The sequence below is a fragment of the Pituophis catenifer genome, unplaced genomic scaffold (genome assembly GCF_029215685.1).
Source record: "Pituophis catenifer annectens isolate HBS135680 unplaced genomic scaffold, rPitCat1.0.hap2 SCAF_2, whole genome shotgun sequence".
NCBI classification, from domain to species: domain Eukaryota; kingdom Metazoa; phylum Chordata; class Lepidosauria; order Squamata; family Colubridae; genus Pituophis; species Pituophis catenifer.
In genome coordinates, this window is record NW_027256882.1 from 190,782,442 (window position 1) to 190,796,431 (window position 13,990).

At 36.5% G+C, this 13,990-nt stretch overlaps 1 protein-coding gene across 1 annotated transcript in view; it reads right to left on the minus strand.

Annotated features, from left to right (window-relative positions):
• ADGRL3 (adhesion G protein-coupled receptor L3) overlaps positions 1-13,990 on the minus strand; it is a 425,730-nt gene that overhangs the window by 167,667 nt on the left and 244,073 nt on the right. Inside the window, exons 12-14 of the mRNA XM_070938393.1 lie at positions 13,064-13,102; positions 10,777-10,960; positions 3,091-3,213 (exon numbers count right to left, since the gene is read on the minus strand). Of these exons, the coding sequence (XP_070794494.1) occupies positions 3,091-3,213; positions 10,777-10,960; positions 13,064-13,102 (346 nt within the window). The remainder of the gene's footprint in view (positions 1-3,090; positions 3,214-10,776; positions 10,961-13,063; positions 13,103-13,990) is intronic.

Here is a 13,990-nt window from a genome sequence, read left to right on the forward strand (position 1 = left end):
CTTGTATCATTGTTAGCGTCGACTGCATTGCTTGCATAGTGGGGATCATGGCTGATTTTTCAGTCTTAGATAGGCCTTCTGTTGACTTTTGCATTGCAGGTGATGACATTGTAATTGTGGGATTGGAGAGGTTTTGGGTTGTTTTCTTTCCGGTTTTGGTCACTGTAGATGAGAGGCTTGTCATCTCCTTCAACACTCTTGCCTGGTCTCTAACTATCTTTTCTATGTTTCTCCAGATGGTCATCCACTGGTTGTTATTTATTTGTTTTTTCCTTTTGCTTGATCTATTTTCTTTTAGTCTGCTAGAAACGCTATGTGCCTTTGATTATTTCTTATCTATTGCAACTCCCTACTCTATCTATCCCTTAATTCAATCCCCCAATGGTTCAATCGTCTATTGGTCTCTTCTATCTGAATCCAGTTATGTCTATTCGAATGCTAATCTCTTTCCAATAATCAAATTGATATATATTGTTCACATTCATCCTTCAATCAATTGCAGTTCTACTAATAACTAATCATATATTATATATCAATCAGTCACTTAATTCAGCTATAGTTCTGCTAGTAGTTAATCAGTTATAAAAGGCAGTGACACTTAGTTTAACTAATCTCAAATAAAAATTAGATATGTTCTTATTAATAGTAGTTATCTATATATGTGTATATAAATAATTATAAACACAATCAGTTAATTAATATATATAAGTAATTAAATAAGTAATCAGTTAGTTTATCAATCAATTAATAAGTCACTGAATCCAATATTTATCAATAATTATACTAAATAGTGTAATTAATTTGTGAAGAGGAATATGCCTTAAGTATAAATAGTTACAATAAGTTAGATATTTAATATAATCAAGCTTATGCACAGCTATATAAATAAATTCTTCTAATGTAAACAGATAAAAGACTAAGTAGAAAACAATACAAATATAAATACACTAATGTGCTGGAATTAATAAAAACTTATATCAGTATAATTCATTACTTGGTTGTTCTTACTCCCTTCAGTATTTTCACTTATAAAAGCCAAAGTGGGGAGACGTAATAGTCAAATATCACCAGTTTTCACTTCTCCCATCTCTTAGTGTCTTAAACTGTCATTTTAGCTCAATTGTTCTACTTGTCTTCTCCTGGTAATCCTTCCAGCCGCTCTAGCCACTCGTTGTTCTTTTCGTTGGTTTTCAATATGGTTACACTTCCGGTTCTAATCTCCAGCCGCTCTTCTCTCTCGGTCAACAAATCCACATTCGGAATCCTCAAAATTCTCTCATTCCACCCGATCGGCAGGTTACATCCACTTTCTTAATAGCGCCGCTACTCTGCTTTGCAAATCTCTTCTTTCTGCTCTCTCACTGGCTTGTCTGCAATCCCCCTCAAATGTTGTTTTCTCCTTCTCTCGCAGTCGCCGCTTGTTCCTTTGTAGATCCTTTCGATTCGATCCAGCCAGCACAATTAAGGCAGAATTCAAGCATGTTCGGGGGAGAGTGCATATGAGTGCTCTCTAACACCCCTTTCACCAGAATTTCTTGCTTCCCGTCTTGTTGATTATCGCAGCTTCAGGTCCGCCATTAGAAGGCAGACGTGCCGCTTTGGTTCGACAGTGAATATCGGTCCGACTGAGTGGGTTTGCAACTCACTACTCAGCCTGCCGATGCCTCACTTTTGTCCGCGAAGCCCTCCGAGCTTCCACGCCTCGAAGGGTCCCCAAAATGCGGCGATAAGTGGCGGTGGAAAGGAGCGATCGCTCTTACCATGCTATGTCGCCACGAATCATCAACCGGAAGTCTCCATATTCTTATTTTCTTATGACATTCTTTTAGAACAGTTCAGGAGATTGGAGCAGGGTTTTGTCCTCTCCCTCCCTTGGATATATACTACCTCATCCTAGACCCATAAGAGTTTATCTATAACCATGATCAATGGATCTCAGTACCATCTTTATGTAAAGAGGTCACTGATCACCTTTTCAGCAAGATTCCTCAAAAAAGGGAAAGATGGAGATAGGACAAAAATTGTGCCTACTATTCAGTGCAATAATGGTTTCTTGAAGAGTGGGCAGATAACTGCTTTTTAAAGCAGAGATTAGACCATCTCCTTCAAGGACTAACTTGAAGGAGCACAATCTGAATTAACCATACAGCATCTCCTTGGAGGCCTTGAACAACCAGGAGAGACATGGATCTAACACATATGTAGACATGCTTGCTCCTCTAAGGATTCTGTTAATTTCCTTAGGATCAATAGGTTTAAGCTTTTCCCAAATAACAAGCCAGACTTGTCTCAATCAACTCAATAGGTCTGACATAGCTGAAGCTCAGAGCAAATCCAAGCAATTTTGTTTGACAGCTGCTCAAATAATTTGCCCACAGGCTACTTTCTAGAACTGAGAGAGAGTGACTTAAGGACAAGGCCAGCACCCAGCTGGCCTTGTGCCTAAAGTGGTCTTTAATCCCAGGGCACTTCTGATTCTGGATGCAAGGAAGGCAGATTTAAAGTAATATAAATTGAAAAACTCAACTGTAAGTGTAGCAACAGAATCATGGTGTTCTAAGTGAGATGCTGCTGTGCACCAGGACGCCTGGTATGGCAAAAAGCAATTCCACCTGATCCCTAAAGCCCTTCTGCACAAACAGGACTTTATTTGGTTATCTGAACAGCAGTACCTCTTGAAGCCATCACTCTCCCAAATGACTACAGCCACTTCACTTGCCCTGCCCCTGGAGTTGTAGCTGGGTAGTTAGATTTCCAAGAGGGGACTGCCTTCTATGCTCAGGCTGATCTCAGTGATTTATGCCAACCCAGCCCTCTCATGTACAATATATCTCAGATGGGGAAGAACTTATTGCAGGCTGATCTGGCATTTAGCAGCAGCAGCTGCTACAAGAGACCAAGACAACTAAGGACCCAGAGACTTTGTTTTTGAGGATTCAGCCATTGTATATTGTCTGCTTGATTCAATAAAGCAATTTGACTTACTTTAATAATGTGCTATAGCTGGAAAGAAAGTGAAAGTGCTATGATTTAAACTTAAAAGAAAACATTTCTCCACTCGTAAAAGCAGCAGTGAAGAGCTGAGCTTACCATTTCGGCCATTCTGTTTCAATGTGTTTGCTGACAACTGGATGGTGCTGCCAAAGCCAGTATTCTGTGGAAATTTAAGATCTTCCAGGTTTCCATCTGTGCTTAGCCTTGCAACTTCCAGCTCTGTTAGTATGAAAAATGGAACATGTGTAAATGCAACATATTGATAATGGATTATAGGACAAGAGGAGGAAGAATAGTTTGTTCAAATCAGTGTGCCTTAAATAGAGGTGGGTTTTTTTGGGGGTGTGTGTGTGTTCTGCTGACTTTGAGTAGGCTAAGGTGTTATGTCATTCTTTTTCTTCCCAGTGCTTGATTTGGCTGTTTTTAGCTGAATAAACAGGCACCAAAGCACCCTGCAGAGCAAAGCAAACTACTGGAGATGATTTGTAAAATGATACGGGCTGATGCCGAACCTATGCTCATCATTCCAAGAGACTTTCACACACACAAAAGTTCTATTTTGTTCTTCATTTACCAAAACAGTAGGGAGTGTGAAGAGCTCACCAAATATTACCTTCCAACATTTTTTTCCATTGCAAATTGGACATGGGAAAATTGGCTGAAAGAAGGAAGTCAATCCCTAACAAGAATCTTGCACCCTGAAACATAACCATGAATGCAGTGACGGCCAAAGGAGAAAAAAGGTAGCGATATTCTTTGTCTTAGTTGCTTAGCTGGCAAATGAACACAAACTTTTGCAAGGCAGAGAGAATTCGTTAAACATTCTTATATTCAGATTCTGTGATACAGGAATTTCCTTGCATATAAAGCTCAATGTGGCAATATCTTCTGTATTTTTGAATCTTAACCAATATAGAAGTTGTCTTTTGGCATGACAGAAAGATATCCCTGTATCTGCATACAAAGGATAAAATACGCTTCAAAAGGAGCTTATTTTTATGAACACCATACAAGTTATAATTTATAATTTTAACCTTAAATACAAGCAAAATAACCAAACCAATCCATATCAAAATTCATAATTTCCATCATAAGGCAACATTTTGTTACAAAATAGGAATTGTATTTCCACATATTTCAAATATTCAATAACATTCCTATTACATCTGGGAAACTCTTCATATGATCTTTCAAAATGGAGGTTCATAATTTTATCCCAATCAATAAAATGAATTCATCTCCTTGGCAACTATTCATCACACTGAATAAGAATACAGATTCAATTCATCCAAGCTAACAGAACCATATAGTCTATATAAGATACGTCTATAGAATAAATTGTTTGAGAAGTCAACTAGTTTCTCTCAATATTACAACTTTAATACACACACACACACACACACACACACACACACACACACGATGGCAATCTGATCAGTTAATTCATTGTAGGAAAGCTAATAAACCTAACAAAATAATTCAAATGGTTCTCATGTACCAAGTGAAAGCTCTATTTGTAATGAAATAAACATTCAAATTTTTGTACTGCTTTGCACTCCCACCAACATGGTATTAGACTACAACATTCTTTTTGGGGCAGAAGGGCTATTTCCATCTGTCTCTTGTTTTAGTAGTGAATTAATCTGATCCCAGGCTGATTGCTTGCAACAATATGAAAACTGGATCTTGCCCAGTTACCCAAATTGCAAAACACATAAGCCCCTAAAACATTGACAATGGCCACAATACATAGCAGATGAGTTATTAGCTAACACTAGAAAGGTTTTCTCCTCTGAACAGACATGAGAATGGATTAAGAAGATATTAGGTAACCTTATTAGAGCATATGAAAATGGAAACACATTTTATTGAACAGGTGCAAAATATATTTTATTCAGAGACATTAATGAAACTTCCTTCTAAATGGCAAAAATGCATAAAAGACAAAAATGAAAGCTTTTGTACATGACAGAGCTCTTAAATAAATCCTGTCCATAGAGGAATGGGGTTTTCCTTAAGTCACTCAGAATATCAGTGTTGAAGGCCATTGTATCATCAATTTGGATCAGATAAAATTATCCCGCAAGATAAAGATGGCAACAGAGTTACAAAAAAGAAAAAGAAAAATGAAATTTTATTCCAATATTTCAAGCAGCAACTGCACATGACAACTAGGCTAGATTCCAGTCTCAGAAAGGAATCTGATACAGAATAGGACGCTTGCCACAAACTCTCAAAAATTTTGATTGAATAACATCACTAGAGCTTGCATTGGAATAGAAAAGCACCTATGTATATATAACAGGTGGCTAATGACCCTGGCTCTGATGATTTCCATTGCAGCTGGAATATGGTTATTGCTGCAGCAGTTAGCAATATGCAGAATTGCGTTTGAGAGATTATATGTCCTAGTAGTAACATCTCTTTGCTGATGATTCCAGGTTATCATGGTTTGGAAGGATGTGTCCAAACGTTTAAAAACTTTAATTTGAAACGTTCTGAAGCTTTTGATTTTCCAGGAATGACAGATATAACATATCTTTTGGAGAAGTTGTCTACTTTAGTTTTATTGTAGCTAATGATTAGTTCCTCACTGCAATAATGGACAAGAGTACAGAGGCCCGGTCTCAAGCCCATATATGCTAAAAGGAGGATTGCTGCTCTGTACTCTTATAAAAATCTGAGTGTAGGGAGTTAGGAAGGTTCTTGGCAGCTCTTTGCTTTTTAAATCCATGTTTTACTGTATTTTTATTTGTTTTAATTGTTCACTGCCTTGCATTATGTATATGAGATGGGCAGCCATTTAAATTTATTAAATAGACAGGCCAAAAACAGGTCTACTGCTGAACATGTCTGGAAGTGGGGAAACTGGGCAGTGGTGGGATTCAAATAATTTAACAACTGGTTCTCTGCCTTAATGATTTCTTCCAACAACCAGTTCACCAAACTGCTCAGAAAGTTAACAACCGGTTCTCCCGAAGTGGTACGAACTGGCTGAATCCCACCACTGAAACTGAGGTTTTATCAAAACCTAGTTTAATGAACAAATATAAGAATTAAGAAGTAGGGGCACCAAAATTCAACCTTGCACAATCACCTCTTTATGAATTCACATTATAGGTAGCCTAAAGTAAGGATCCCCAACCCCTGGGCCACGGCCCATTACCATGCCATGGCCTATTCAGAATTAGGTTGCGCAAGTGGCTGGATTACTGGGGCGTGGCCCGTTTGAAATTGGCCTTATGTGGCCCAGTTCCCCTTCTCCCCTCCCCAAGCTGGATGGCAAGTTGTAAAGGTTGGGGATTGCTGCCCTAAAGCACTACAATGAATTTGATTCCATCTTATTTAATTTCATAATTAACAAAAAAGGGCATCAATAGAAGAAACAGCTAGCTTCTCTCAGAGCCTGGTTCTAAGAGATTGAATAACAACTGTATTTAAATTAAGACATTATAGAGCAGGGGTGCCAAACTTGTGGCCTGCGGGCCAGATGCATCATGTGCTGGCCATGCCCACCCTTGGTTTAGCGAAGGGGGAAAAAGTCACATTATGTGACGTGACGACAACATGATGTCATGGGTTTGACACCCCTGTTATAAAGGGTTCTACCACAATATTATTCTACACCATCCAGCTGATGGGGTAGAATTAATTTGATCCTTCTTGTCTCCTTGTTTTTTTTTTTCATATCATGATTGTTCAATTCCAGGCTTCATTGATCAGGAAAGAAGAATTTCTATTAGTGAAAGGGGTGGCCATGACTGGGGCCAACCAGTCCATGTTTTTTTGTACCAGTACTTAACTACAACCTGAAGATAGGTTGGCAATGTGATGTGATTGGTAGAAACGGAAATGAAATTTTAAAATCAAACGAAGCACAATGTCTGAATCATGGGAATGACTTGACTTTATTTTGTAACAGATCCAACCTGGAATACTGATTTGATGGTGGTGGTGGGAATATACACTAGCTCTCTTCAAATATCTGAAAAGATGTCATTGAAGAAAGTTAAGGACAATGGGTATGAGTTATAAAAAAGTAGATTTTGATTAAATCTTAGGAGAAGAAAAATCTTTTAAGAGTTAATAATTGGAAATATGTTGAATTCCCCCTCATCAAATATGTCCAGGTAGAGAACCTAGACAGCTGTCTTTTGTGTGTGCTTTAACTTGGATTCTTGCATGGAGCAGGGAGTTAGAATGACGGGTCCTTCTATCACTCAATTTTATACAAAAAACATTATATGGTATGTATCTTGTACAAAATGATGTCTACATTCAGTACAGATGGATATATGTTGGAATGCACTTTTATTAGGAATGAATTAGTTAACTAATCAAAATCTTCCTGATTAGTTGATTGATTGATTGATTGATTAAGTCCTAGAAAGTAGCTAATTCCAAGTATTGCAACAGACAAATCTGGCAAACTGGTACCTTTTTTTCCAAGCATTGGAATAAGGTTAATGAGGAAACCATTGGCATATTTCTTTTCTATTTCATCTCTTTTAACTTGGCATCTAGCAATTACAGCATTCATGTTTAATAATGTTCCTGGAACATGAGCCACCTGAGACCAAATTATCAGGGCATGCAGCCTGAGGGAATTGTTTCGGACACAATGGGGTAAAGAGCTCATTGAACTCTGCCACTTCATTGTATTTTAACAGTCCATGATTAAAATATTAGTGGCCTCCACTACTGTCCCAGAAACTAATGGCCTCAATGGTTCAGTCTGTAACCGCAGACTGTGACTGTGGCTATTGGAATGCCATATCTCTGCAAATGTAAGCATACAATTGACAGTTGGCCTGAAATGTACCATAATTAACACATGCCACTTCAAACTGATTCTAGATTCAAAAGCCCAAGAGATGTTTATGAGACTGCTAAGTTCATTTTTAAATAATATAAACCAATAATAAAAATCAAAACTCATTTACAAAAAACCTCTACCAAATGATATCTTTGTTGAAATATCATATATCAAAGGTTCTTTTAAAGATGTTATTTCAGTCCCCTCTTCTCAATAAACATGGTAAAAAATACCTCAGTAGAGAAGGGGACATCAATTTTCTTTTAGAAATAGTTTTGGTACTTATAAAATGGAGATACAGGTAATCTGGGCATAGAAATGGTTCAACTGAGGTGCAACAAATATGTTAGTTACTAACTCACTGAGTGAGTGAGTGAGTAAGTCTGTCTGTCTGTCTGTCTGTGTGTGTGTGTGTGTGTGTGTGTGTGTGTGTGTGTCTGTCTCTGTCTCTGTCTCTGTCTCTGTCTCTGTCTCTGTCTCTGTCTCTGTCTCTCTCCTCTAATTTCCAGATCACCTTTTTCATCTAAGTGACTTTGGACAGTTTACAAGTAAAAAATATCTGAACTGTGCATGCTTCTGTGGCAAACTTCCATACTGAAGACAACAGGCTTGTGACTCAATTGCACTTACCAAAGGTGTTTAGTAGCAATACTCTGTAACATATTGTCTTTGCTTGATGTTTTGGAGTACTATTTCCACCTTCTCAGGTTACTATGGCAATGCTGTCTCTGGTTTAAATCAGTAGTGCAAAACATCAGGTGGGCATCAATTTATGATGGGTATATTCCATGGTCACTGGCTTGATTCTTTTCATCTCCTACTTCAAATACCCATGTGTTTGCCTTTCCTTTATTCAACCATCCTCATGAAGGAACACAGTGGATCTCACATTCCTACAAATGCTTTTGCAAAGAGGAGAGAGGCCTGCAGGAAGGAGAGTTTTGCCATTGGCTGCATATGCCTCCCCCCATCATGCCGCCCTGAGTCTTCGGAGAGGGGTGGCATACAAATTGAATTAATAAAATAAGTAAATAATAAAACATTAATTCCACTAGTGTAATTAGCACTGGTGGAGCTAATGGTGGGGGAGAGGCTAGCAACGGGTGTGGGGGTGCGGGTGTGGGTGGGAAGCTTTGCTAGAAAAAAGACGGCTGCTTTTCTGCTATGTGGCCCAGCCTGTTCTCTTTTCCTACCCTAACATCTTGAACTCTGGAGATCTTTGAAGGAGCAATTGGTGATGGGGTGGGGAAGAGCACGTGGAACCAAGTGGGCTAGCAAAGCAGGCCAAGTACCTGTGGGAGAAATAGGAAGGGGCATGTTGCAGCATCTCTGTGGTCAGTTGTAAGGGCAAATGACTGCAGTGATGCTGCAACATACATAACTTTGGGACTGGGTCATAAATGTTTTTGGGAGTGGGTGTCATCACTTTGAACCATCACTAAGTGACTGTCCTAACTTGAGGACTACTTGTATTAAAGAGGTGTCTGCAAGTCTAAGCAATACTATTTGATCATTGAGTGCATATATTGCCTTGCTTTATCCTTTCTGGCTTTGGAAGAAAGCAACACTATGATTTTTCTATCTTGCGTAATAAATAACATGATCTTTTTAGCAAAGATCTAGTCCATTTCCGGCACTGCTGTCTAAGATGTTAATATGTATTCGATTCATTTAGTCTTTCACTGTGTTAAGCTTTCCCTTGTTGATGCTTCTTACTTCCCATGTTCTCACTGTAATTTTTTCTATGCAGATTTAATTTTATTTTCCTACATGGTAACATCATACTCCAATTTCTGAATGCATCAGTTCATATGTAACAGATAGGATAGAAACAATAAATCATTACACAAATCTTGTATCATTTATTCATTTACTCACTGTTTAACACCCAGAATAACAGAATTGGAAGGGACCTTGGAGGTCTTCTAGTCCAATCCCCTGCTCAAGCAGGAAACCCTATGCCCTTTCAGATAAATGGTTGTCCAATCTCTTCATAAAACCTCCAGGATTAGAGCACCCACAACTTCTGGAGGCAAGTCGTTCCACTGATAGTTTTAACAACCAGGAAATTTCTCCTTAGTTCTAGATTGCTTCTCCCCTTGATTAGTTTCCATCCATTGCTTCTTTGCTTCAGATGCTTTAGAGAATAGGTTGACCCCCTCTTCTTTGTGGTAGCCCCTTAGACATTGGAACACTGCTATCATGTCATCCCTAGACCTTATTTTCATTAAAATAGACATGCCCAATTCCTGCAACCATTATTTGTATGTTTTAGCCTACAGTCCTCTAATCATCTTTCTTGCTCTTCTCTTCACTCTTTCTAGAGTCTCAACATCTTTTTTATATCATGGTGACCAAAACTGGATGCAATATTCCAAGTGTGGTCTTACCAAAGTATTATAAACCAGTACTAAGGCTTCACGTGATCTTGATTCTATCCCTCTATTAATGCAGCTCAGGACTGCATTGACATTTGTATTTTACCTTTACAATAAGTATAATTTCCAAAGAATCTACTGTATTGTGTTATTTGGCTGCTTATTGGAATATGCCTTCATTCTTAATAACAGTAAATTGTTAGTCTTCTGAATGAATTTACCTAATATATTATGTATCATATTACCTATGCTAGTTAAATGAAGCATACAACAAGTAAGTATGATGTGGCCTTCTTTTAGAAATGTGCAAAATACTATTGAGAAATGTCACTGATCTTATTAACAACCCATGAAAATGTGTTTGACATTTTCACTAAGCATGGACTATCATATTTTATTCATTCCAACTAGGATACAACATGTAACACTATCTTCTTAACACTATATTTGTCAGCTTTCATTAAAGATTTGTAGAAGTGAGTTCTCCCATATATCTACCACAAACAAATAATGGACTAATTGTTCTCAAAAAAAGTTAACTAAGATAGAGCTGAAATGTATTTTTCCCAAGTTATTTTTGCTACTTACGAATATTGTCTGTGCTCTCCCTCACAATATCAGTCTTAAGGAGGTTATCTGCAAGCACAAAGGCACTTTCTTCCACAGTGTCCAGTAACATGGTGGCTGCCCGCAGCTGATCACGTGCAGGAAGGTCTCTCCATGCATTTAGAGCTTGTGGCTGCAGAAGGTTATTAACTGTTTCAACCATGGCCTGTGAAAGAGGAGAAAGATGGATTTTTGGCAAGCCCCTTCCATTAATTAAAAGGAACATAACAAGCAACAGGACCAGATTTTCCAGTGTAACATGCTCTCAAATGTTAGTGAAGATTTAAAAATGCACAGTTACATGGGAGCAAAAATACCCCCTTCCAAATTAATCAGGAGGTATTTAACAAATAAAGAGAAATTATCTTATTTATGATTGTGAGCCAAAAAGAGTGGAAATTAATACCTGTTAAATTGCCCACCTTAAAATCTTTACAATATAAATTATAAACAGAGAGACTTATATATGAGCTTGCTTACAGTATATGTTAGCCTCAATGGACCTCCACTTTTACTTTCAAGTGTAATCTTCATCTTTTATAAATCAAAGCCAACATTTAAGCTGGGATCAGTCTTTAATTAGCTGTGTGCTTTTATAGTTTAATTCTTAATCCTGGAATCAAAATATACTTTGTGTATGTTCAGCTAAAACAAGTAAGAATAATAACTGATGTAGTAGCTGATGTAGTTCAACAGCATCTACTTGAAAATAACTTCATTCCACCTAAGCAGAAAAGAAACTGCCCAAACAGCAGAAGAACAAAAGATCAGCTCCTAATTGACAAGATAATTTTGGAAAACTGCAAGGGAAGTAAGACCAACTAGAATGTAGCTTGGCATGATTATGGCAAAGATATTCAACTCCTGTCACATGACTGAATAATCAAGTGCCTAGAAATAAAAGGAGTCAGGAGAAACATGAGAAGTTTTTGCAAAGATCAATGGCACAATGGATGACACAGTTGCTGATCAATGGTGATAAACTGAGAGAGGTTAACATTAAGAGAGGACTCTTTTAAGGAGATTCACTATGATCACTATTGTTTATCATTGCACTGATTCTTCTGTCAACAGTACTGAACAAGTCAGGCCAGGCTATGAAACATCAAAAACATCTGCCATGCTATCCCACTTCCTTTACATGGATGAACTGAAGCTTTATGGAAAACACTATCTCAAATAAAATTGCTGCTCGATACTGTCTGTATATATATACAATCAAGATATTGAAAGATATTGGAGTTTGGACTTGGCAAATGTGCCATCCTCAGCACAAACAGGGGAAAAATAGTGAAAACTGAAGAAATCAGGATATGGAAATAAAATGAAAAGTCTAGATGAAGAAGACCATTACAAATATTTGGAAAGTCAAAAAAAAAAAATACCTTGCTTCTGACAACTCTCCACTTATTTATTTAGTTCTAAACATATCTATTTCCTTTCTAGTTTCTCTCAGAGTGCTTATGTTTATAGAGATATTATGCACTCATACCTGTAGTAGCGTTTTCAAAGCAGCATTTTGTCTCTTGGAAAAGAAGAATGGGAAAGGGCAAATCTTTTCTTAAACAATTAAGGGGGGTTAATTTTAATTAAATTAATTTAATTTTAACAATCATTAAAGATCAAAACCATTTGTACAATTTCAGCAAATTATCCTCTATATGATATTTTGTATGTGTTTTTAAAAGTGTGGATATCTGAATATCATGGACAATAAACCTATGCTCTATGTAGCTCATAAGACAATTCTAGCAATCAGCAGTTTATTTTTCATCATGCCAGCCCTCATCTAGTTATTTTTTAAATATTAATATAATCTATAAAAAAAGAAAAATCAGGACTGACAGGTAGCTACCCTTCACAAACATATTATAGGATATATAATCACGTGATAATTGATTTTCAGATCTAGCATATAAAAAACTTGGTGCCAATCACTTGTGAAAATGGGAAGAATTGAAATCACCCAAACCATTCACATATTGTGATCACATTATCTAAAGAATAAGTTGCCACAGAAATAATCACTTCAGTTAATGGGATTTTTCTGATCAGATCTTTACTTTCAAATACATTCTACTTTTCAACAAGATTTTTTTATTATCCTTTTTCCTATTTTTTATTAATGATTCCCTAGACTAGATAATTATCTATTTTTCTAAAGAGTTGTATGATTTTTCTAATAATAATAGTAGTAGTAGTAGATAATAATAGTAGTAAAAAAGAGCAGACAAAACAATGATATATTTAATGAGAAAATGGAAAGTACCTGGACATAAGCTCTACAAGAACGTTCCCGTTTCTGAAGCTGGTTCCACAAAGATGGCAGTTATGAAAACAGAATTTTAACAAATTAGCATCAGGAGAAAACAAAATATATAAAACAATGATACAAGAGTACCTTTTTCTTAATAATATTATAGACTTTAAGCTAGGCATCTTACTACTGAACACCAGTTACAAATATTAAGTTATTAAATTATTAAGATAAAGTATAAACATTATAGATTTCCATTCAAATCTTTCTATCCTAAAGATATCTCTTTATTTTTAAGACTGCTTAAGTTACTTAAAACTAAGCAACAAAGCAATGTTTGCGGTGTACTAAAACTGAACAAAGTTTTAGGATTTAGGATTTCCAGTTAGGATTCTGCCACAGGGAATGTCCTCTCCTATAATTCAAGAGTCTCAATCAGTCTCTTGGCAAATATAATTTAAGAGAACCTGCATTTTTGCCAATTATCTAATTACTGTACATCTTTTTTAAAAAATAAATAAACTGAACTACAATATGCAAAACTAACTTATTTTAGAGAAATTTAAATAGACCTTATACAGAATACTGTATCTCTATGGAAATAATTTATGAAGCAATAACAAGCTTACAGTTACATTTACTTATTCTCTCTCTCTCTCTCCATAAAAAACTTAGAAACACCATAATGAGTGTTGTGGAAATTTAGAAAATCTCTTTAAGTAAATTTAGTTGAGAATATTTGAGTGATCAGAAACAAAGCAACAAAAAGAGCAGAGCTTTTGAAAGTATCTATAAAATATTTATTAAAGCAGATAAATTACTTGGTCATTATTCAAGAGAACCACTACAATAATCAGTGGTTCAAAGTAATATGTTTCCATAATAACATTTGGAAAGTCCTAAATTTCAAGGTAGATAATTATTCCTTGATCTTGTGGA